This window comes from Chiroxiphia lanceolata, chromosome 12 (genome assembly GCF_009829145.1).
Source record: "Chiroxiphia lanceolata isolate bChiLan1 chromosome 12, bChiLan1.pri, whole genome shotgun sequence".
In the NCBI taxonomy this organism is placed as follows: domain Eukaryota; kingdom Metazoa; phylum Chordata; class Aves; order Passeriformes; family Pipridae; genus Chiroxiphia; species Chiroxiphia lanceolata.
The window spans coordinates 19,251,623-19,275,005 of record NC_045648.1 but is presented as its reverse complement, the minus strand read 5'-3'; the positions used below and the strand labels follow the sequence as shown (position 1 = coordinate 19,275,005).

Here is a 23,383-nt window from a genome sequence, read left to right as displayed (position 1 = left end):
ATAATTTTGACTACTTTTTCTATTATTTTACTATTATTGTTATAGTAGTTTGGTTATTAAACCAATGCAATGAGAAAGGAATGCAGTGAGAAATCATCTTTTCTTTAAGGAGGCATAAGGTTAGCAGTGGCCTCGTGCTCTCTGGTAGCACTGTACGTGAATCCCCGAGCCTGGTTGTGAGCCTCTCTGAACTTGGGATAGTTCATAGCTGGATTCAGAGCATGGCCTTTCTCGGGAGTTAGGGGAAGGTCTGAACTCTGTTCAGGGGGCTTTGCAATCTTGTAGAGCTGAAGCTTCGTGGTGCAGTTTGTTTAAGCGCTCCAGGAGTTGGTCTCCAAGGCCTGCTTTGCAAATCCAGCCCTTACTGCCCTGGCACGTACCATGGGCCAGAAGCTGCAGGACATTCCCTCCTCCTGCAAAGTAACATCAGTTCAGCTGATCCAGTGACAGCACCAGGGAGGAATTCCCTGCTGCAAGTACCAAGCACAGACAAAGAGCTACTTAATTTTCACTTTGTGCAACCCAGATCCTGTGGGACTTGTGCACATCCATGTACTCCCTACCCTGCACAGGGGAGCGTGTGTCCTGAGGACAACGTGTTGTGTCTTGCTCGCTCTGCTGATGAACCTGTGAGAGACCAGCCAGAAGTGAATTAAATAGGTCTCTACTTAATTATATGTTATTTCGTTAATTGTCTCTGCTGCCTGTCTCTCGCTGGTGTTACAGAAGGGTGCAAGTCACCTCTGCAGCCAGTTTCTGTGCCCCAGCCGCTCCTGGGCTCCATCCCTCGCAGCTCTGGCTACCTCCGGGAGCGCAGCCACCCCGCCGCTGGCCCGGTTGAGCCTTGCAGTGGTTCTCTGCCTTTTCCTTTCGGTCCGCTGTTGGCGACCCTTCCATGGGCAGCACCGAGGCATCTCTCCCTGCAGAGCCAGCGGTGCACTGGGGAAGCACTGGGAGCTGCTGGCAGCTCTGCCCTCCCCGGGGCAGGAGTGGAGAGCGCTGCCGTGCCCTCGGTGGTCACCTGCCCCGGGGGTCAGGATCGCACCTCGGCACCCTCCCCTCGCTGGGGGTCCCGGCCGAACCCCTGCCCAGCCCCGCCGGGGTCTCGCCGCGAAGTCTGGGCTCCGTGCTCGGCGCTGTGGGGCCGGCCCAGCACCCGCCGCCCGCATCTGCCGCAGCCAGACGGCTGAGGTGCCCCCTCCTCCTCCTCTCCTCCTCCTCCTCCAGCTGCCGGGGGAAGGTCTCCGAACGCGTTCATTCCGTACGTGCATGCGGTTAACCCCTTCCTGCCCTTCTGCCAGCCCCCCTGCCCCGCAGCACCGCGCGTTCCCCCGTCGGCTCCGCCACCCTGGTGCTGTAGAACATTGATTTCCAGGGGTGGGGACGGCTCCAGCACGGGGCTGGTGTCCCCCACCCTGCGGCCCGTCTCCTCCGCTCCCCGCGCTCCCGCTTGCTGCCTTTCTTGTTTTTTTTTTCTCTCCCAGGAGTAGCAGCGAAGCGTCCCGTCCTGCCTATTTGGAAATGGGAACAAATTGCTCCTCCGCCTCACCTCGCCCATCGCATCCCATATATAGTCATATCTACGGTCAAATGGCAGGCGGCAGCGAATGGGAGGGCTGCGCTTCCCAAAAAAAGCCGGGGGGCAGTGAGAGAGGGAAAGGGGTAGGGACGAACGGAGGAGGGAGGGAGGGAAGAAAAAAAAAAAAAACCCTTTCCAAAAAAGTATTGGATGTCTTGAGGAATGCAGTCAGCCCCCTGGGAAAGTACATATCTGTGAGGCGCTCCGTGCCCGCCGCTTGCACTCGGCCGGCGCCCCGTCCCGCACGGACCAGCCCCGCAGCTCCGCTCCGCTCCCCCGGGGGCCGCGCCCGCGTCCGGATCGGGGCTGTCCCGCAGCTTTACAAGTTTGACTTTCGGGAGCAGTTCGCGCGTGTTCGCGCCCTAACCCACCGCCACCATGGATGCCATCAAGAAGAAGATGCAGATGCTGAAGCTGGACAAGGAGAACGCCTTGGACAGAGCCGAGCAAGCCGAGGCGGACAAGAAGGCAGCGGAGGAGAGAAGCAAGCAGGTCTGCACCGGGGGCCTGGGCGCAGCCAGCGCCGGGGCGCAAGTTTTTCCGGACTCCTCTCTTTTTTTTCCCCTCCTCCTCTTCCCCCCCACTCCCCGTACCTTATTGTATTCCACCCCCGCGCCCCTGCAGAACTGGTTGAACTTTCCCTAAGGCAGAGCTTCAGCCTGGCAGCTCCTGGCTGGAGGTCCCCGGGTGCCCGGTGGGAGTTGGTCCCCCCTGTTCCCACCATTCCCGCTGGGGAGCGGGGCCTTGGGACAGCCGCGTGGCCTCCGTGCCTTTGTCACCGGGGAAGGCTACCTCGTTAGCACTGGACAGACGGGCTGCCACTTGGCAAAGGACGCTTAAAGCTGTGTTCGCCCACTACAGCATCACCCAGCAGACTTGTCCGATTCCAGCTGCCCCCCCACCCTCCTCCGGATGCACGTCCCATTTTCCTGTCCTTCCCCAACCCCCCTCCTTTACACCTGGGGCTTTATTCGACTGGGGGAGGGAGACACGTTGTTTGCACGTTTTTGGAAGATCCTGAAGGAGGAGGGAGGAAGGGACGGAGATTATAAATTAATTTCCCACTTTCCTAAGCCCAGGGAGAAACATATTTGTGCGTTGTATTTCCTCTTGTGCACCTAGTTAGAGGATGACATTGTGCAATTGGAAAAGCAATTGCGTGTGACGGAGGATTCAAGGGACCAAGTGCTGGAAGAGCTGCACAAGTCTGAGGACAGCCTCCTCTCCGCAGAGGAGAATGCTGCCAAGGTATCGTGCCCTTGCCACAAGCAAAGAGAATAACTGTCTCTCCTTCTCTCTCTCTCTCTCTCTGTCCGTCTGTCCTTTTCTGTCCCTTCTGCACCCTCACTTCTCCCTTTGCACGATCACGTTGCCTGCTGCACCTTTTCCTGCCCACCCTCCCCTCTGCACCACCTTCACCCGTATCACAGCTGGAGGACGAGCTGGTGGCTCTACAAAAGAAGCTGAAGGGCACTGAGGACGAGCTGGACAAATACTCCGAGTCCCTTAAAGATGCCCAGGAAAAGTTGGAACTGGCTGACAAAAAGGCCACAGATGTAAGTTACCCCCATCCCTTTCACCACAAGCCCAGCAGAGAACCCACACACTCCCCCTGCACAGGACAGCCAGGACTCCTGCCTGCAGCACTCCAAAGCTTTGCTGATGGCAGGGTCTGGGCACCTCCTGGGCAGGGGGGTGGGAAACACAGCACTACCTCCTTGCATGAGGTTTGCACACTATCAGAGGCATTTGATTGGGTTACTGCTCACTTGACATGTGCTTTTCATGTGTATTTGCTGCTGTAGACGTGAAAGTAAAGAAAGGGTGGTTTATCTGTTCAGGTGATGGGAAAATGGCTCAGGCTGGAATGACACTGTCTTGATAGTGAAACAGAATCAGAGAGTTAATAGCAAGTAGATTCAGGAGAGGGAGATCCAGAAGAGCAAGGACTGCTAGTTCTGTCTTAAAGAGAGCTGTTCCTAGGCATGCATGTGTTAGAACTGCTGCTAGATACTAGTTTGGCTCACTCATCCCTGAGATGAAAGGTCCTTTCCTTGTTGTTTTTCTTTCCTGGAAATCAGTGGAACTGTTTCACTTGTTAAAGAAAAGTTCAGTCTTGTGTGACAGAAAATTGTCTGGAAGATGACACTTGGTAGTTTTGCAGTTCAGAGGACAGGAATCCTAGGAGCAAGCTGGGAGATATATATAGCTCAGCACTTTATATGGTAATAAGGCAAGAGCTTGTGCCTCTCCCAGGCCCTCATCCCACCCACCTGTCTGCCCCTGACATGCATTTAATGTATTGCATGCATGGAGCCACAAGAGTATATTTCTCTGCAGTTAAGGTCCTGGTCACTGTCGCTGCTGTTGGACAGCTTGATTCTGTCGGAGTAAATCTCAGGTCTGAATTACAGGAATAGGTGAAACTACAGTACATCCAAAGCCATGACACTTCTCCTCCTATAGCTCAGCTTTAAAAATCAACCTCAAAGCCATAATAAAAAGGAGTTGCCACAGACGAAGCAAGCAAAGTATTTCAGGGGGAGGAAGGATACTTTCAGAAGGGGAAATGTTGCAAACAACAACTTGGCATGAAAGGCAGCATCCTTTTCTCTCATTTTACTTTTAAAAGGAGGAAAAGATAGAAACAAAATTTAGCTTCAGTATTGGCAATTAAGTTGTATGGCTTTGAAAGAGAACTCAGGAACTGAGCAAACAGAAGCATGCCTAGGAACGGGGGAGAGGGGTTCTGTCTAATGTGGATCAGATGTCTGTGTTCTGTGCACGGCTGCCATAGAGGGGAGGCAGCTCCCTAGCAGGACGTTTGTTTAACTTGTTCAAAGGAACCACATATAGATCCAGGGGAGATATTCCTTATAAGGAAAAGTATGCAGACTATTTGGAAATAGCTTGCCTAGGATGAAGGCAGGAGAAATGCTACTAGATTCCCATTTTGAAATTAAGGATCTTCCTAGCCCATCCCAATGCCGTTTTCCCCTGCTAGAAAACAGCATTTGGAAGCTAGTTGAGGGCAATTTTATCTGCAGTCTTCCCTCAGGTGGAGGGTAGGAGATGTCTAGCTTGTTTTCATCGAGGTAAATGCTGTATTTATTTGTGTGCATGGAATATGTCTGACATTTTAAGGACGTATTTATCTTTTGACAAAGCAGAGTATCTTTAGGGCAGTTGACCCAGTGTTTGCTCTACTGGTTTGGATAGTTCCAAGCCTTGGGAAAAAGACACGGGAGTGCCTGCTCCCTGTGCTGGACTCGCCTTACAGGGGATGAGGAAATCTCCTCTAGCGGTGTGACTCACGTCCCAAAAGCGGGCACATCCCCGGAGCCACCCCACCTGGGAGGGGGCAGCTGCAGCCCCCTCTCCCATCCCGGTGTCTCAGGAGCCAGGCCGGGTGCACCATCCGGCGGGTTGCTCAGTGCCATTTTACTACGCTTGTACTGGGGCGGTTTAGAGGGGGAAAGGCGGCTCTGACCCCGGCCCCGACCCAGGTCCCGACCTCGGCTCTGAGGCCGGATCGGGCCCGCGGGACCCTCCGCGCCTCGCCGCCAGGGGGCGCTGCTGCCCCAGGGCACCCACCTGGAGCGGGAGCGGCGGGAACGGCACAGCCCGGGATGGGCACAGACCGGGATAGACACAGACCGGGATAGACACAGACCGGGATAGGCACAGACCGGGATAGACACAGACCGGGATAGACACAGCCCGGGATGGGCACAGACCGGGATAGACACAGACCGGGATAGACACAGACCGGGATAGGCACAGCCCGGGATAGACACAGACCGGGATAGACACAGCCCGGGATGGGCACAGACCGGGATGGGCACAGACCGGGATGGGCACAGACCGGGATAGGCACAGACCGGGATAGACACAGACCGGGATAGGCACAGACCGGGATGGGCACAGCCCGGGATAGACACAGACCGGGATGGGCACAGACCGGGATAGACACAGACCGGGATAGACACAGCCCGGGATAGACACAGACCGGGATAGACACAGACCGGGATAGACACAGACCGGGATAGGCACAGACCGGGATGGGCACAGACCGGGATGGGCACAGACCGGGATAGGCACAGACCGGGATGGGCACAGCCCGGGATGGGCACAGACCGGGATAGACACAGACCGGGATAGACACAGACCGGGATGGGCACAGCCCGGGATGGGCACAGACCGGGATAGGCACAGACCGGGATAGACACAGACCGGGATGGGCACAGCCCGGGATGGGCACAGCCCGGGATAGACACAGACCGGGATAGACACAGACCGGGATGGGCACAGACCGGGATGGGCACAGACCGGGATGGGCACAGACCGGGATAGACACAGACCGGGATAGACACAGACCGGGATAGGCACAGACCGGGATAGGCACAGACCGGGATGGGCACAGACCGGGATGGGCACAGCCCGGGATGGGCACAGACCGGGATAGACACAGACCGGGATAGGCACAGACCGGGATGGGCACAGACCGGGATAGACACAGACCGGGATAGACACAGACCGGGATAGACACAGACCGGGATAGGCACAGACCGGGATAGACACAGCCCGGGATGGGCACAGCCCGGGATGGGCACAGACCGGGATAGACACAGACCGGGATAGACACAGACCGGGATAGACACAGACCGGGATGGGCACAGACCGGGATAGACACAGACCGGGATGGGCACAGCCCGGGATGGGCACGGACCGGGATAGACACAGACCGGGATAGGCACAGACCGGGATGGGCACAGACCGGGATAGGCACAGACCGGGATGGGCACAGACCGGGATAGACACAGCCCGGGATGGGCACAGACCGAGATGGGCACAGACCGGGATAGACACAGCCCGGGATGGGCACAGACCGAGATGGGCACAGACCGGGATAGGCACAGACCGGGATGGGCACAGACCGGGATAGACACAGACCGGGATAGGCACAGCCCGGGATGGGCACAGCCCGGGATGGGCACAGACCAGGATAGACACAGCCCGGGATGGGCACAGCCCGGGATAGGCACAACCCCGGCACGGCCCTAACCGGGAGCGGCACAGCCCCGGTACGGCCCTAACCGGGAGCGGCACAGCCCCGGTACAGCCCCGGCACAACCCCGGTACGGCCCCGACCGGGAGCGGCACAGTCCGGGATAGGCACAGCCCTGGGATCGGCACCGTCCGGGATAGGCACAGTCCGGGATAGGCACAGCCCCGACCGGGAGCGGCACAGCCCCGGTACGGCCCTAACTGGGAGCGGCACTGCCCCGGTACAGCCCATCCCCGGCAGGGCCCGTCCCCGGCCCGAGTGGATCGGCGGGATCGGCAAAACCCATGCCCGGCACAGCCCCAGTACAGCCCTGACTGGGACCGGCACAGCCCTGGTTCATCCTCGGCACATCCCCGGCCCGCAGCGGGACTGGCACTGCCCCGGCACAGCCCCGGTCCAGCCCCGGCCCGAGCGGGAGCGGCGGCACCGGCGATCCCCGGCACGATCCTAGGCAGGACCAGCCCATTCCCGGCTGGATCGGCCCATCTCCGGCCCATCCCTGGCAGGACCCCAGGCAGGATCAGCCCATCCCCGGCCGTGCCCGGCCCCTCCCCGCCGGCCGTGCCCGGTCCCGCCCCGCTCCCGTGCCGATGCCGATGCCGGTGCCGGCCCCGCCCCGGAGCGCTCGGCGCGGGGGGACTTCCGGGGCCGCGGCGGGAGGCGGGCAGGGCAGGGCCGGGCCGGGCCGGGCGGGCGGCAGGACGGGCAGGGCGCGGCGGGAATGGCGGCGATGAGCTCGCTCGAGGCCGTGCGCAGGAAGATCCGCAGCCTGCAGGAGCAGGCGGACGCGGCCGAGGAGCGGGCGGGACGGCTGCAGCGGGAGGTGGACCAGGAGCGGGCGCTGCGGGAGGAGGTACGGCCGCCCCTCGGCCCGGGGGAGCGGGCGGGGGACCCTCGTTCCGCGGGGCTCCCCGACCTTTCCTTCGCCGCCGTTCCTGCCGCGGGCGGCCCCGGGGGCTGCGGGGCGGGCGGGGGTGCGGTGCCTGCCCCGCTCCGCGGACCCGCAGCACAGCGCCCGGCTGCTGCGAGCCTGAGTTTAGGCGAGGTGCTCGCGATTCGGTGCTTTGTGTCAGGTTCTGAGCAAGCTTTTGTGATTTTTTTTTTTTTTTCCCCCACAAGTCCTAGTTCTCTTTTGCCATCCAAGCGAGCTCATCTGGGAATCAGCATGGCGACACTTGGGAAGTTACGTACCTGGGGCTGAACCTGAGATGGCCCCGGCACCTGAACGCACAACAGTGTGATCGGGTGGCTGAACAGCTCTGCTGGGTGCTGCTCCTCAGAGCTGCTTGCTGGGATGGGAGAGGAACAGCAGGCTTGGGTTTAGGCAGAGATGAGATCAAGGGTGAGCAACTTAGAGAGCAGAGAGATGTAGTTATGTGTGGCAGTCACAGCAAAAAAACCTGATAGGGCTGTTGTTTGTCTTGCCACTGACCTTGGGGAATTCTAGCAGCTGTAATTTAATGTTTCCTGCTATAAAATGTGCAGTATCCTTCGAGGCAGTTTGAGTGTCTTCTGTGGTTGTATGAAAGGGAAGCAAAAGAACAACTTTCTTGTGTCTTTTATTGCAATAGAAAAAATGGCGATTATTAGATTTCCTTATAATATGGGGCTTCCTGCACATTCCAGGCAGCAAGTTCAGAGGAAGAGCCTGCAGATTACTTGCAGGTGATCTTCCTGACGGAGCAAAATACGGCTACTATGCTTGTGTAACTACTGCATTCTTGCAGCTCACTTGGCATATCCATTTTTTTTGGTGAAGGACCATGTCACAGTCATTAACTGGTTTCATAAGACTTTCTGTCTTTAAAAAAACTTGTATTCATTTTCTAAGTTTGGTGGAGTAAAGGACACCAGTTATTCTACTTTCAGTAACATATATTATTCTAAACAACACATAAGGAGATTTCTATTGAAGTGGGAAGCTTTGTGGCAGAAGGAATAGTGCTGGAGAAGTGATGGTAGCTCGCTGGTGAAGTCTTCCCTTAAGAGCTCAGCTACATTGCTATAAAGGGCCCTAAAGGTTGGTGTTTGTGTCTTCCCTGGAGTTGGTTCCTGTGGATGATGTGAAATTCTGCAGAGTGCATTTGCATGGTATTTAAGTTTTTGTTTGGAGGGGTCAGTGCTGGGGTGGATAAAGGTGGAAAACTGAACTCCCAGGTACAGGTAGATGTGTGCCTTTTTTACAGTAGGGTTTTTTATTGTTGCAGCTGTATTTTTGTATGCTTGAGGAGGGGAGGCTTTGGGAGCTTTGCAGAAGAGAGCAGAGGTGTGAATCTGACCCTTCCCTCAGTGCAGTCCTTAGGCGTACAACATGTGACCAGCCTGGGTTGTTATGTGGGTTTTATTTTCTTCCTGTGCAAGGTACAGATAGCAAACAATGAAAAAGCTAAAGCTGTGGCCAAAACACATCACAGCCTACAGCTCTTGATTGTTAAACCAGATTGTTAAAAGTTTCAAGACTGTGATTAGCAGCCATTGCCTTAAAAAAGAATCTGTTCTGTCTCCAGTACAGGCATTTCAAGGGTCTGTTGGAAATCGCATTTTCAAAATGCATTTTTCTTCCTTCTTCTGGAAAACAGACTCTCCCTTGCAATAGTAATAATTAACACCCGGTGGTACCTTACCCATGTCATCTCTCACTGTGGAAATATGTGGTGTGTGTAAGTGGTGTGGCAGACACACAGGAGGTTGTGTTTGTCTGGTAGCTGTGGGAGTGCCCCTGAATGTCACTGGGGTTTTTTCCTGCCTTGCCATATAAGGAGAGAAGTCCTGCTCTGCAGAAGAATAACTTGGGCCATATAAGGCTGGTTGGTAAATCCTGAGTGAGTTACTGGAGCAGGAAGTAAAAACTTGAACTTTACTCACCCGGTGTTTTCCAGGCGCATTGTATGTTCTTATCGTGGTGAGGAGTCTTGGCGTGATAATAATTAACTGGTAACATTATTACAAATTTCCCAAGAGTAACGTTTGTGAAAGGTTATTTTCTTTCTTAAACCAGAAAGTTCAAATTCTTGCTATTTAAAGCCAGAAATCTGAAAAGACAGGCTTGGATTACACACAGCAAAATATTCTATATTCGGATTAATATGGATCTCTAAGAATGAAGTCTCTTCTGGTTCTCCATGTTCACTGCCAATACATATTAATGTTCAAAGACATATTTGTTTCCTTGCTTCTGTGTTGCTTTCAGTCATTCTAGCGGGGCATTGTTACTGTTATGTCAAAGGTAGTTTTACTTGTCTGGTCTGTAAGTTACTCTTCCTTCTGTTATGTACAGCAAAATTTTCACTGCAGCCAACTGTATCCAGCTACCTCTGGTTAGAAAAGAAAAAGTACCAAATTGATACTTCTGGTATCTGCTTTTGCTGGAGGGTTGGTTCCCTCCTCAACTAGACATCACAGGAAATTCAGATGTGTGTATGTTCATATATAGCATATATATATATATATAATCTATGTTAATTTTCAGTACTAATTAAGACAGTTATTCTTTGAAGTTATTAACTTTTTAAAATAATGACCTTTTCATATATATTTTGTGCTTAATATAGTTTTGAAAGAAAGTTTTATGATGAGATTACCGTGAGGAGGCTGTTGTAGAACTTAGTCTGCAACTTAAACAAGAATAGTTTTGAAGATGTCAGAAGTAAGAGCTTGTAGTGGTAAGAGGCAGATCAGTTGCAAGGGTTGTACAGAAGATTAAGTGAACAGATAATAATGCCAGAGAGGCAAATTTAGAGGAATTTTGAGGTTGGCACTATAGGGGAAAAAACAAAAGGAGAAGGTGTTTTAAGTGGTTGTTGCCTGTACCAGGGCCCTTCTTGAGATGTAGCCTCTGCTGGTGCCTTTTTTAGCATGTCTTGCATAATTTGCCTGTACATAAAACTTCAGGGTACTGAGACACTTCTTAAATGTTCTCCTGCTCTCTCTGTGGCAGCTGATCCAGGTGTATTTTTGTGTGTTTACGCTGAACCCTTCTTGTGGAACTCCAGGAAACACTGGGACAATTCTTACCCAAATGTGGTGAAAGGTCACAAATAAAGGATTTGGGATAATAGAAGGCTCATAATTGGTTTGTGTTGATTTAACAAAAAAAAAAAGGAGAGGTCTGTGATTAATGTCTGCAAATACAATAACAGAAAATATTCAGGTAACAGTGCATAATTCTTCCAGTGCAGTTCTTTCTAGTACAAATTGTACAGTCCTCGATGTGCTTCATTGAAAGGAAGCATTAATCACTTTTTCCTCTGTTAAGCAATAACTTCACAATTCAATGAGAGTAGGTACATCCATGTGTAGGGATTTCATAGTGGCTGAAGTCAGGCATTAGGGAAGTGCTGTTAAATGGCACTAGCAGGTGAATGGGACAGTCTTACAAGAGATGATGTGTGCCTTATTGTGAACTAATTTCTGTTCTTCCCGTGCTTAGGCTGAGAGCGAGGTGGCTTCTCTGAACAGACGCATCCAGCTGGTTGAGGAAGAGTTGGATCGGGCTCAGGAGCGCTTGGCCACTGCCCTGCAGAAGCTGGAGGAGGCTGAGAAGGCTGCAGATGAGAGTGAAAGGTGGGTGGGGCCACTCCTGAATGGATCGTTACCCTCGTGACAAAGATCCTAATTGCCAGGGTGTGGGTCGGGAAGTAAATTAGACCACTCCTGTGTCTCTGAACGTGTGTAATCTACTCTGCCTTTGGGTGCGTGGACTTCAGTTACAGCTTGTCTGGAGGAATGTCCAAAATATGTAGGCTTGAATTCCTTTTCAGTTGTAAAGATGAGGTTTGAGTGGGGTGGGCCCTGTGATGAATCATGTCACATCCTGTGAAAACTGGCTGACCAAGCCCAGATTTCTCTCTTTGGATGACAACTTCTTGTGCTGTTGGGCGACTCTGGATTTCATTGTGGGTAGAAAATCTCACCTGGAGAATAGCAAAGTGCTGGAAGAGGCTTTGATTCTCCTGTTGGCAAGATTAGTACATGAAGGTGAGCAAAGGAAAGAGGCTTATAATTCCTTCAGCTTTCCAGAAGTCCATAATGTGAGTTAGGAACTCAAGATTTGTGACTTTGGAAGATCATCTCTCTTCTATAGATTGTATTTTTTATCTGTGATAATACCTTTCATTGTGAAAGAAGCCTACATATTCTGCATATGTATTTCTGCCTCACTAACTGTGCAGCCTGTTGAACAGAAAAACACCAGAGACTCACAGTGTGTTTTGAAACACTTAGAGAATTTGGGTCAGATGTGCAACACACATGTTATGAGTTAAAATTGTGCTTATGCAGAACACAGAGAGCTCCAGTGTTCTAGAGCTCTGACATGGTAAAACTCAGGGGAGTCTGGCCCATAAACATGGTTCTTGTCAGTCCTGCAAGGGTTGTAGCATGCTGTTTCATGGTGAGTGTAAAAGCACAGATGTTTTCAGTCATCCTATTAGGTCTTGAGAAGCAAGACCCTTTATTTACCTTTCTGTAAGATGAGTTTTCATTCAGTTTAAAACGAAAAAAGGATAGTAGAGCTGAACTGTGGTTGAGAGCTAAACAAATCACACTTTCTTTCCTCTTAAGACGTTTTGTTCCTTGGACTTCTGGGTGGGAGTGCACAGGACTAGATCTATGGTGTGAGGACTCAACTGTGTGATGTTCTTCATTCACCTTAATGCAGCTGTCTGCAAGTCTCACTCCACCAGCAGTGGAGCTGGAGATAAACTGGCAAGCCCTGACCCTCGCATTTCTTGTTTTTCACATCTTTCAGAGGAATGAAGGTCATTGAAAATAGAGCCCAGAAGGATGAAGAGAAGATGGAAATCCAAGAGATCCAGCTCAAAGAGGCCAAGCACATTGCTGAAGAGGCCGACCGCAAGTATGAAGAGGTCAGTTCCTGAGGGCAGCTCACCTCTTTCTAAAGTCCATTAGGCTGTGCCTGTACCTTATTTTTCCCTCCTTTGCCCTTTAAGTTCAAAGGGTCACAAACACCACTCTTCACAGCTGTTGTGGAAGGAGAAATGGACACCTGTACACCTCAGGGGGCAAGGTGGCAGGAGATCTGTGCTTCGAGCTTTGTGCCAGAATGTTTGAGAGTGTTCCCTAGGCTCTTAGGGAGAAAAAGACCTGTTTTGAAGTTGCCTTTTGGTGAAAGAGAGGTCTTGAAAAATGTCAGATAACTGAGACTCAGATGAATAATGAAGATGTCACAGAATCAAAACTCATGTGTTGACCAAAAAACCGAGAAGAGGCCCAACCCCCTGCTTAGTAGGTTCTAGAAGCAGGTGACCTGTGCTGCAGCAGCATAATATCTGACTGTCCAGGGGCTTCTCTTGTAGGTGGCTCGTAAGCTGGTGATCATTGAGAGCGACCTGGAGCGGGCTGAGGAGCGTGCTGAGCTGTCAGAAAGGTAAGTGCTGAAGTGCCTCTTGTGAGGTGCCCCAGGATGACTATAACAGCATGGACTGTTGGCAGCACACTGTGTTCAGCTCCAAGCTATGTTTTGCCGTTTTGCTCATTTACTGTAATCGTTGAAGTAAACGAAGTAAATGTGTTGTTTGTGTTTTGTCACTGCATGCTGTACCTGCACACTGATTTTGTGAATGGCTTTTGTGCATTTCATGTGTTCACTAACAGCCAAGTCCGACAGCTGGAAGAACAGTTAAGAATAATGGATCAAACCTTGAAAGCATTAATGGCTGCAGAGGATAAGGTACTGACACTAATAAACAGTTCTTAGGTTTAACTGCAACCCAAGTCTTTCAGCTTCCATAGCTGGTTAGCTCACTCCGTAGTAACAAATCAGTCCTTGCTATGCTCTTCACTCTCTTTGCATCTTGCTTTGGTGGTTTTCTTTGGTCTCTTTTTTGTTTATTTATTCATTTTTACCTTTAAAACTGATCTCCTGTGCAGCCAAAAGAAGCTGAACTGTCTCACGTGTAAAAGCTCCATAAATGTTTCTGTGTAAGCCAAGGGCTGTAGAGAAATTTCTGTCTGGTCATCGTCTTAATGTGCACTTGAAGTGATATTTGGCATCACAAAGAGCCGCTTTCAATCTGTGATGGATCAGCTGCTTTTGAGGCCGTTCTTTTGCCCCGTAATTGTTTTCATTTTTCTCTATCTTTTCCCCCTATTTTCTCCTGTTTCTTTTGCTTGACTGAATCTTCCATCCGCCCCTTTCCTGCCTTCCCTCCGAAATAACAGCAAATGTGCTGAGCTTGAAGAGGAGTTGAAAACTGTGACCAACAACCTGAAGTCGCTGGAGGCTCAGGCTGAGAAGGTAGGATAGAGACTTATGTGAGAATGTGTCCCTTACTTGTCATCTGGCCTGTGGGGTTTCCTTTATATGGAAATGCTGGTCACTGCAGCATTTCAGCAGGGCCATTGGCTGTAGGAGCACTTGGACTCACTACTCAATTCATATTTGGCTCTCACAGCGTATCTCCCAGTTCCAAATAGGTCAGTATTAGTTGGCCACACGTTCTCTGAAGTACTCTGACAGGATTAAATATTATTTATGGAATTACCCTCCAGCTGGCATTGTGTACTAATATTCAGTTTCTCCAAACAATACTCCTCTTTAGAAAAAGTGTAGCACTAGTTTCTGCTTGGAGTTCCCACCTTATTACACTGGAATACATCTCAAGGGAAGTTTGACTCTTGTAATGAACTGCATTACCACAGCCTTGCAACTGGAATTAATTTAGTTTTACCCATATTAGATTCTTGTGTACACGTGATCTATTAGAAGAGAGTTTCAAATGTGGGTTTTCTGGTGTATTTAGAATACCTGGTCTAATACCAGTGATCCTCTTTCTAATTACAGTACTCGCAGAAAGAAGACAAATATGAAGAGGAGATTAAAGTTCTGACTGACAAACTGAAGGAGGTAAAATTAGAGCTGTTCTTTGCAATGTGTCTTCTAATGGACATTTGATTCTTTTAGTATAAACACTACTTTGCCTTAAGAGTGAACACATAACTTTGGAAAGAGTTTAGTGTTAAATGTCCCTCCTAAAAACTAGTATATATTTGCCTCCTCTCATGGTACTTTTTTCCCCATGTGAACTGTTGCTGCACTGTTCCTAAGTACTGAGTGTGTGTTTCCTAAAGCAGTCTGTGTTTGTCTTGACCCCAGGCTGAGACCCGTGCTGAGTTTGCTGAGAGGTCAGTAACCAAGCTGGAGAAGAGCATTGATGACCTAGAAGGTATGGGCTTCTGGTTTTTACTTACTGTAGAAATACATGTCTCTTATTCTGCTCTTGGGGGGGGGTGGGGATTTGGTTTGGTTTTTTTTTCATTACCCAATTCTACTGGCCTGGCTTGTCCCGCTTTTACAAATGGGTCTGCCTAAAGAGCAAAATAGGCAAAACATTTTCCAGTTAAAATGTATTGATAACTTAAATGCTTCAGGTGAACAGTGTTTTGCTCTTGCCTGTTCCTTTTTCTCTCATGTTCTTAAGACTCCTTTCATTTTTTTTGCTTTATACTCTTCTACTTGGAGGTATATAAGTGTGTAGGGTGAAGGATCAGATGGTAAGTGTTATTATCATCTTACTAAAGAGCTGTGTTATGTTTGCAATAATTAGGAATGTAGCAAGCTAACCTAATTTAATACTGTGCCAAGTGTGGGTCAGGGCAGGCATTTAGTGACACAGACCAGTTGTTGGTTTTCAGTAAAGCTGATAGATTGTATACATCATCAGAAGGACAGCTCGTTTAACTTCAGAGAGTTTGTTTTAAGGTTTTGATAAAACTATCAGAACTGCAGCAGAATAGCAGAATGTGCTTCCTGCCTCCAGAGAAAATAATTCAGCAGGGCTTTGTAATTAGAAGTTACATGGAGGTTGCTATTTAGATGCCTTACACCAAGTCTAGGATTTTAAGAAGCTTAATTGCTTGGTGTGGCAGGCTGAATTCTGCATGAAGGCTGTGGAATATGTAGGTAGCTGCTGAAAATTTGTGATCACTGACTCAGAAAGGAAGCAGAGAAGGAGGATAAGTGTTTAGAAGGAACAAAAATTGCTGTAAGAAGCTGAGTTTATGCCAGCACACAAACCAGAGTGGTTTGGAAAAATAGTGGTGGGAAATGGTAACATCCTCCTTGAGCCCCATTTTTGGCTCTTTTCTCCCTTGCCTCCTGTGTACCCTCCTAACGTGCATTAAAGCAAAAATCCAGGGCAGCAAAACATGGATTTTTTCCCCTTTTTTCCTTGGTTTTCTCTGTATCACAGGCTGCCCCACTGGCAGTGCAGTTAATGAACTTGTCACATAAGACTGTTCACTCCTGATTTTTTTTTTTCTTTTATTCTCTAACTTTGTGATTTTCTTTCATGTTGTCTGTCACAACACCTCTTTCTGTGCCCTCTCCCCTCTTCCTGCGGCTTCTGGACGGTGTCCCCGTGCCACCACCTTCACCTTCCACCCATGGTCATGCTCCATTCCCTTGCACACCTGCCTTCCCTGGGGGACCATTAGATGAGCTGTATGCTCAGAAACTGAAGTACAAAGCCATCAGTGAGGAGCTGGACCACGCTCTCAATGATATGACTTCCATGTAAATGTCCTCCCAGCTTGTCCCCACTGCCGCTTCCCTGCCCTCACTGATTGCGCGGTGCCGGCTTGTGAAATGGTCCCCCCTGTGCAGTGGGAGACTCATTCCTTTAGCAAGACTTAGGTGTACAAAATACCATGAACAATTTCTTTACCGTGGCAAAGTGTGGGTGAGTGTTGTGCCTAGCCTGGTAAATCCTCATGGTGATTTTGTAAGCTCATGGTTACTCCTTCCTTCGGTGCCTGCAGTCCGTGTGTCCTGGGGTTGCCTTTCCTTTGTAGCTCCGTCTGTCCTTTCAGTTCACCTCTGTTCAAGCATTGTCTGCCAGCTCCCTCTTGTTCATTTTACCAGAGAAAATTGCCTTGGTATGTGTTGTATTTGGAGTGTACTCTTCTGCCTGCTGTCACAATTTTTTGCTCTGGTAAAATTTCTGTACAAAAATGTCAAAGAAATTTAGATTTAGCCATATTCTCTATTTTAATGGCAGTGGAAAGTGTTTATCTAAATTGCCTTAACTGCTCTGAAAATTTCACTTGTTATCACTAAATCACAAGTGCAGAAATTGATTTAAAATACTTTGTCATTTAAACCCATAAAAGTCACAATTGTTTTTAGGTTTCTTCTGCATGTTTTCTGGATAGTAATAGTAATTTAACTTACATATACCAAAAATGTGGTAATACCAACTTGAGCCATAAGGAGAAAAATAATGACAGGAAAGCACACATCCACCTTCCCATGGTCATACCTTGCCCTTGCATGAGCCCTGCACAGCTGACGTGACAGAGGGGAAGGGGGCTGTGGCTCTCAGGTACTTATGAGGTGCCATGTTTAGTCCCAGCACTTCTTTTTGGAGGCTGGCATGCTTTCCACAAGGCATAAGGTTTTTTTCAGAGCTTGAAGTGTGTTTTGTGTGCACCCATATTTTAGATGTTTGTTTCTTTGCATTTTTTCATCCCTGTGTCTGTTCACTGCTTTCCTCCCTCTCTCTACCAACATGTCAGTAGAGGTCTGATGTTGTCTGCTTCGTATGCTTTGGTTTTGTTTTTTGTTTTTAAATTCCCTCCCAACTTATGCTTTTGCTCTGTGGTTTATCAAGCAAATGGATTTCTCTTTTCCTCCTCTGTGTACAGAGATTACAGTATTTCTTCAATTTGGGATATTCCTAAATGGAAAACAGACTTTAAATTATACTCTGCTGCTACATGAGGACATTCCAGTCCCAGCATGGTGTGCTGTTTCTGTAGTATAGTCTCTCAGCATGCTGGGCTCTGCTGTGCAGTTGCTGCTTTTTTGGAAGTCTTTACTGCACCTTTTTTTCATTTTCTACCTTATCTCACTTTTTCTTTTCATGCAGATAATTTTCTTTGCTTCACTTCTCCAAAGACATCCCCATCGGGTTGGATAAAACATCTTCCCAAGCTTTGGATGTTTCATGGGTTCATTGTCCTGTCCTCTAGCTTAGTTGACTCTCCTCCTCTACACCTGTCTCAGAACATGCTCTCTTTGTGCTCTGCTGTACAGAAACTACATTTCTCAATGTAAAATAAACATCCCAGCTGTATCCCTTTTGCTATTCCCTTGCCTTTTATTTATTTAAGTAACTATTTAAGTTATTAATAAAAAAATGCTCTTTTTTGCCTGCAGGGATTTATTTTTTTTCCCGTGTTTTCATTTTTTTATCTGCAAACACTTTTGCCTGAAGGTTGACAATGCCAAGCCAGTGAGAGCAGTCTGGGGGATGAGAGTACTACTCTTGGTGTCAAAAGCGGCCAGTTATTGGTTATTATCTTAGTTTTTCTCAAAATATGAGGCAGATAAAATGACAAATAGATGTAATGGGAATTTTTTGAGTTGTTATTGTTAGGCCAAAATCTGCAAGGACACTTCTTCCTTGGGGTCACTTGGTCGTGGGAGCGTGGCTGAGAGGACAGTTACATCCTTGACACCACATTTTTCACTTTAAAGCCTGAAATTTGCTCCTTCCTTGGTGCTGAAGACTTCTAATCTTTTATATAGATGTGTTTGTTCATTAACTTAAATATTTGAGACAGATTTAAAGGGACAATATCAGAAATTTTAAATTTTTTTTTCATCCAAAAATAGTCCTTGAATTGTCTTGCAAAAAAATTTTCCCTCTTTCACCCTTACTTAATTCAGCAAACATGTTACTTGCTAACTTTTGGGGGGGGTTCAATGTATTTTTCTTGAGTGGCATGATAGGATTGGAAGTTCATCAGGGAGGTTTCAGTAGTTTTCCACTCCTGGGCTTAGTTCAGACTTGTGAGTTTGAATTGCAGACTCATGAGAAGTGTTTCAAAACTGGAGTAGGAAAACTCAGGATTATACTATTGATGTAATGATTCTGCTGCAAAGTGGAACATCATGGGTTTCAAGTTTGAAAGCCTGAACATTGGCTTTCAGCTGATTTGTCAGTGCCTAATTTAGGATGAAGCATTAAATACTGACACTTGGCTTTTTTATATACTTTCATTTGCAATTAGGGAGTTTATTGCCTTATTTTAACTTCATTTTCTTTACAGTGAAAGGAGTTATTTTCCATTTCATGTTGAAGTGAATCAGTTTAAACTGGATTGATTTCTGGTCACTCTATAAGCTGCTAAAGTTCCTAAGTCACCAAAGCTAAATAAACTTATTATAGCTGAACCGTAGTTTTTAACTTGTAGAATACTGTAAATGTGTCTTTCTTGTTCAGCTCCAAGATGATTCAGCAGTGCAGTCTAGACTAGGTTTTCTGTCTTCCCCAAAACTTGTTTTCCAAATAAGGCTTGCAAATGGATGCATCCCAATTTTCTATCCCACGACACATCCTTTTGTTGCTGGCCCTGGGGAGGAGGCCAAGAGCAGGATGTGTGTCAGCAGTCAGAGGTAGCTCAAGCAGTAAAGTTCAGTAAGTTACTGCTCATCAGCTGAGATGCAGTAAGTGTTGTTTTCCCCCTCAGTTCCTTGCAATACTCTTGTTTCTTAAGAAGAGTAAAAAAAAGCCCAAAACCCACAGTAGGACCCTGGCAATTTTTAACATAATAATTTTGGACATCAGTATTCAATTTTTCCCTTTTCTGTCAGTCACATGTGACCAACTCTGTGCTGCAGGAGAGCAGAGTGCTGGGAAGGGCAGTGCAGTGCAGGCACCCAGGTAGCTGTGTGCAGAGTTCCTGCCTGGTCCTGCTGCACTGATCCTGACTGCCCAGAGCACTGCTGGTTTCTCCCTGCAGGGTGTTCCAGCACTCCTGTCCCCCTTGGTGGTGATGTTCCACCTCCCACGTGGGCTCTGGTTTGCCTGGGCTCTGCTGAGCTGAGGCTGAGCCTGAACACAGGCTTGGCTGACAGGGCTCTGCCTCTGTGCCAAAGGACAGCCCAGACAGACTGGGGGGGATCCAGGGCTTGCTCTACACTCAGGAGATGCTTTCCTGTTTTACCTGGGGGTTTTAGTCTCATTTTGGACATTGAGGAATAGTGTAAATCTCTGCCTCAGTTAGGGAGGGGTTTCCTGTGGTGGAGGTAAGCATCAAGTTCTCAGTTCAAATGTCGTGTTTGAATAACAACTAAATACACTTTGCCAAAGTGAAATTTTAGTTACTCTGAGGTTTTGATGGTTTTTTCCACATATATGTGACATTATCCTGATGAGAGAGACAAGCCCCAGTTGTTACTGGTCCCGGATCAGAGCTGTGAAACGTGCCCTGGTTTTACTGAGCTGGCTGTTGGACTTTGGGCTGGGGAGGAAGCTGGGAGGAGTTACTCACCACACAAGCATGTCCTGCAGCCCAGCTCATTGCACAGCTTTGCCTTTGCTGTGTCCAGTGCCTGCAGGGGAAGAGCATTTCTGTGGAAGCTGTTAGGAAGCTTGTGGAAAAGAATCAGAAACAGTCATTTCCTGGAGGGGAATAATCTGGGATCAAGAGGTCAGGAGTGCAGTTTGAATCTAGACTATTGAGGAGAATATGGGCACTTTGAGAACACAAGACAGTGAAAAGCCATTGTGGAATGTTCTTTCACTCTGCAGAACTCACTAACTGTGCTGTCACAACATAGTCCTGGCTGTTCTGTGTGAACATGACTCGTCCACTCTGTTTGCTGTATTTGAGCAACACAGGTTTTCATCCCTCCATTTCATTTTCACCAAATGTGTGGGTCTGTTTTCTTGCAGAGCACAACTGGGCAATTTAAAGTTATCAAAAGGTGCTGATAGCAGTAACAGAAGTATATTTTCCTAACCAAAAATAGCATTTCAGCCATCAGATTCCCTAGGAAGGGCGTATGGGCTGAGTCAGACCCGGTGGTAGGTGGCTCCTGGCATCTCCTGCTGTTATTTCTGCTGGTTGTGATGCAGTTGCTCTCCCTCCACTGGCAGATGAGGTTCCACCACACCTTAAAAGAGTTTGCAGAGAAAAATGGCACTCATGAAACAAATCTTCCACACACTGTACAAAAGACTAAAGCAGGACTTGGTAGCTGTTGGAATAAGGCTGCAGTTCTGTTCCTGTTCCAGTTTTTGTGTCCCACAGCTGTTCCCCACAGCAGGATTCTTAGCCAGTTCCTTGGAGTAGCTATTTAATTACTAGAGTTGTAGAAACAAAGGTAAAATGTTTCTCTGTATGTTACTGAACTGTCTGTCATGTGACCAGTTTCTTTATTAACTCTTATTTAACTGTTTTCTCTGTCTAATCTGTCTTCATTCTGCCTCTTTTTTTCCCTTCTAACCTGCTTGCTGCCTGTACAGACCAACTCTACCAGCAACTTGAGCAAAACAGTCGCCTAACTAATGAACTAAAGCTGGCCTTGAATGAGGATTAAACCTTAGTGTGACCATATTGTTAACTTGTTTAAAAACACCCTCTTCCAAATTTTCTTTAAGAACCAATCACTAAAAGTAGAAATAAGCAAGAAACCTAGAAATTGATTTTTTCATTTTTCTTTTTTGAGCTGTTGATGATATGGTAAAATGATAAATGAAATTCTCAGTTTCTCTTGGGAAAAATATGAAAATGCTTCTCCTGGATGAGGCTGTTTATTGTGTGTGTGCACACCTGCTCTGGAGGAGCACTGAGCTCTTGGCTGGGCAGTGGCTTCTTTCCACTTCAGTGAACAGCATTTCCCTGAGAGTATCCAAAAATTAACAGCCTCAGTCAGGCACTCAGATTGCCTGAGAAAACATGAATTGGCCCTGAGATTTTTACTAGAATGAGAGAAAAATACCAGGATTCAAATTTGTGTGTTTCCAAACCAACTTAAAGGATCCTTACAGCTGTTTTGTTGTCTGGAGACTTTGATGCCATAACTTTGCATTTCTATGAACTGGGCTTGTATTTGACTTGAGGGGAAAAATAAAAAAGCATGGGAGCTCCACCTGAAAATCCTGATCAGTTTGAAGGTATGCTTGCAGTAGTGTGAAATTACTATACTGGACTCCGGTAGGATGCACCTCTAGAACGTTATGCTCATTTATTGTATTAAATAAGTGTGTTAAATGACTGTCCAATAAAAGTGTGCATGCAGCATAAAGCTACTAACTTCAATTTTATTTATTTTCTAGAAGAAATAAATTTCTTAAAGGTCACTTCACTGAAGAAGAGAATATTTTTATTTTTTTCGTTCTTTGCGTTTCTGAATTCTATGAAACTTAAAGTAGGGATCTGCAAAGAACTTAATTATTTTCTTTATTGCTACTTTAAAAAATAATAATTTTAAAAAGCCATTTACACATTCCTATAAGCAGAGAGCTTCCAGAACATGCAAGAATTGCATCTCTGGTGGCAGTGCATTTCCTTAACAAATGCAGCTGTAAACAGTGCTAAACTTGCATTACTTGTTGTTTGTTTAATTAATTTGGAATTCTCTCTGGTTGTGTTGTCTGGGAACATTGGTATTTATGAGCATGCACATTTCTTAACTTTCTAAACCCTCTGAGAGCAGTGATGATTGCATGCCTTCATGTTCTGAGAATCAGTGCCTCCAAAGAACTGCTATTCATGTTTTAATTTTCTAATCCCACAACAGAGAAAGTGGCACATGCCAAAGAAGAAAACCTTAATATGCATCAGATGCTGGATCAAACTTTACTGGAGTTAAACAACATGTGAAAACCTTCTTAGCAGCAACCACATTGTTTGTTTTGTTATTTTTACACCTGCTTGCCGTGAAGCCCCATTAAACGTGTCTTTATTTTAGTTTCACCACAGTCACAAGAACATCTGCTAAAGTACCAAGCAGGGGTCAGGGAAACACCAAACTGGGCAAGCCATATGCGGGTTAAGCTACGTTACATTATGGTTTAAATGTGCCATTTCCCAACAAAAATGTTACCTACACTCTGTAGAGAGTTCAGCAACTCAGTGTGCTTAGTCTTTGAAGAATCCTGGCTGTGGCAGAAAGTGTCCCACCTCAAGTGCCAACTACAGTTTTGACCCAAGAAGAATGATTGGTGTGCAGGAGAGATCAGTTGGAAATGGTGCTATTTTGAACAAAAGGTTCTACTGAAGTCTTTTGTTTGATATCAGACAAGTCAGGAGTTGTCCAGCACAGTAATTTATTTTTACCAGAATTTTACTGATCTATGAGAATTTGGACTTTCTGTGCCTTCTAATTCAGTAAAACGAAGGTGTGTGAGCAACAGAGACAAGTGAAGGCTCCTGGAGGTTTTAAATTGTGTTCTTGCAACTCAATACAGAAGTGTAGGTCAGCATTTCACCTTGAGTATTCATTCGATTGTATTTTTCATGTTGAAATGAAAGATTCAATAAATTCAGGACAAAACATTAATTTGGAAGAGATTGTTTAAAATGTATTTTATTTGTGTGGATTTTGGGGAGGGGGAGGAATTCTGAAACCGATATTCGCCTCACTTTTTTTTTTTTTTCACACTTTCTTTGAGCAGTTTTAAAAGTATACCTGTATTGTAAACATTGTATAATGATATGAAATAAAATGCACATTTTCGGACATTTTTTTTTAATTTTGCTCTCCTGTGATTTGTTTCTCATCACGTCACCTTTCTGTGTGTGAAGTCTGCACGTGTGCAGTGTCCCTCAGTGTGGTACCCTGTGATGTGCTGGTTATATAAAAATGCAGGCTATAAATTATTCATTGTTGACCCAAACTAGTTTTGGTAAGACCATGGCAGAACTCCCATAGACCTCTGTGTAAATGAGTCCTAAAGGCCTTGCTCTTGGAAGAACTACCC

The 23,383-nt window shown here is 47.4% G+C and overlaps 1 protein-coding gene across 6 annotated transcripts; it reads left to right on the top strand.

The window, feature by feature from the left end:
* Window positions 1-1,733: 1,733 nt before the first annotated feature.
* On the top strand, window positions 1,734-23,142 carry TPM1 (tropomyosin 1). 6 transcript variants are annotated; one of them, XM_032700714.1, is made up of 10 exons: window positions 1,748-2,071; window positions 3,010-3,135; window positions 11,077-11,210; window positions 12,397-12,514; window positions 12,965-13,035; window positions 13,830-13,905; window positions 14,452-14,514; window positions 14,764-14,833; window positions 16,104-16,182; window positions 17,537-17,755. In XM_032700714.1, the coding sequence occupies exons 1-10, from the start codon at window positions 1,958-1,960 to the stop codon at window positions 17,538-17,540; spliced, it is 855 nt and encodes a 284-aa protein (XP_032556605.1). In that variant the 5' UTR covers window positions 1,748-1,957; the 3' UTR covers window positions 17,541-17,755. The 6 variants fall into 6 exon arrangements, with proteins under 6 accessions (XP_032556606.1, XP_032556605.1, XP_032556607.1 ...); XM_032700716.1 differs by lacking the exon at window positions 13,830-13,905 and adding an exon at window positions 13,263-13,338 and having other exon boundaries at window positions 17,537-17,719; XM_032700715.1 differs by lacking the exons at window positions 16,104-16,182; window positions 17,537-17,755 and adding an exon at window positions 22,201-23,142 and having other exon boundaries at window positions 1,734-2,071.
* Window positions 23,143-23,383: the final 241 nt, after the last annotated feature.

Coding starts and splice junctions, on each gene's coding strand:
- TPM1 (XM_032700720.1), top strand. CDS start 1,958: ATGGATGCCATCAAGAAGAAGATGCAGATGCTGAAGCTGGACAAGGAG. Junction 11,211..12,396: donor GCTGCAGATGAGAGTGAAAG/GTGGGTGGGGCC, acceptor CACATCTTTCAG/AGGAATGAAGGTCATTGAAA. Junction 14,515..14,763: donor TGACTGACAAACTGAAGGAG/GTAAAATTAGAG, acceptor TCTTGACCCCAG/GCTGAGACCCGTGCTGAGTT.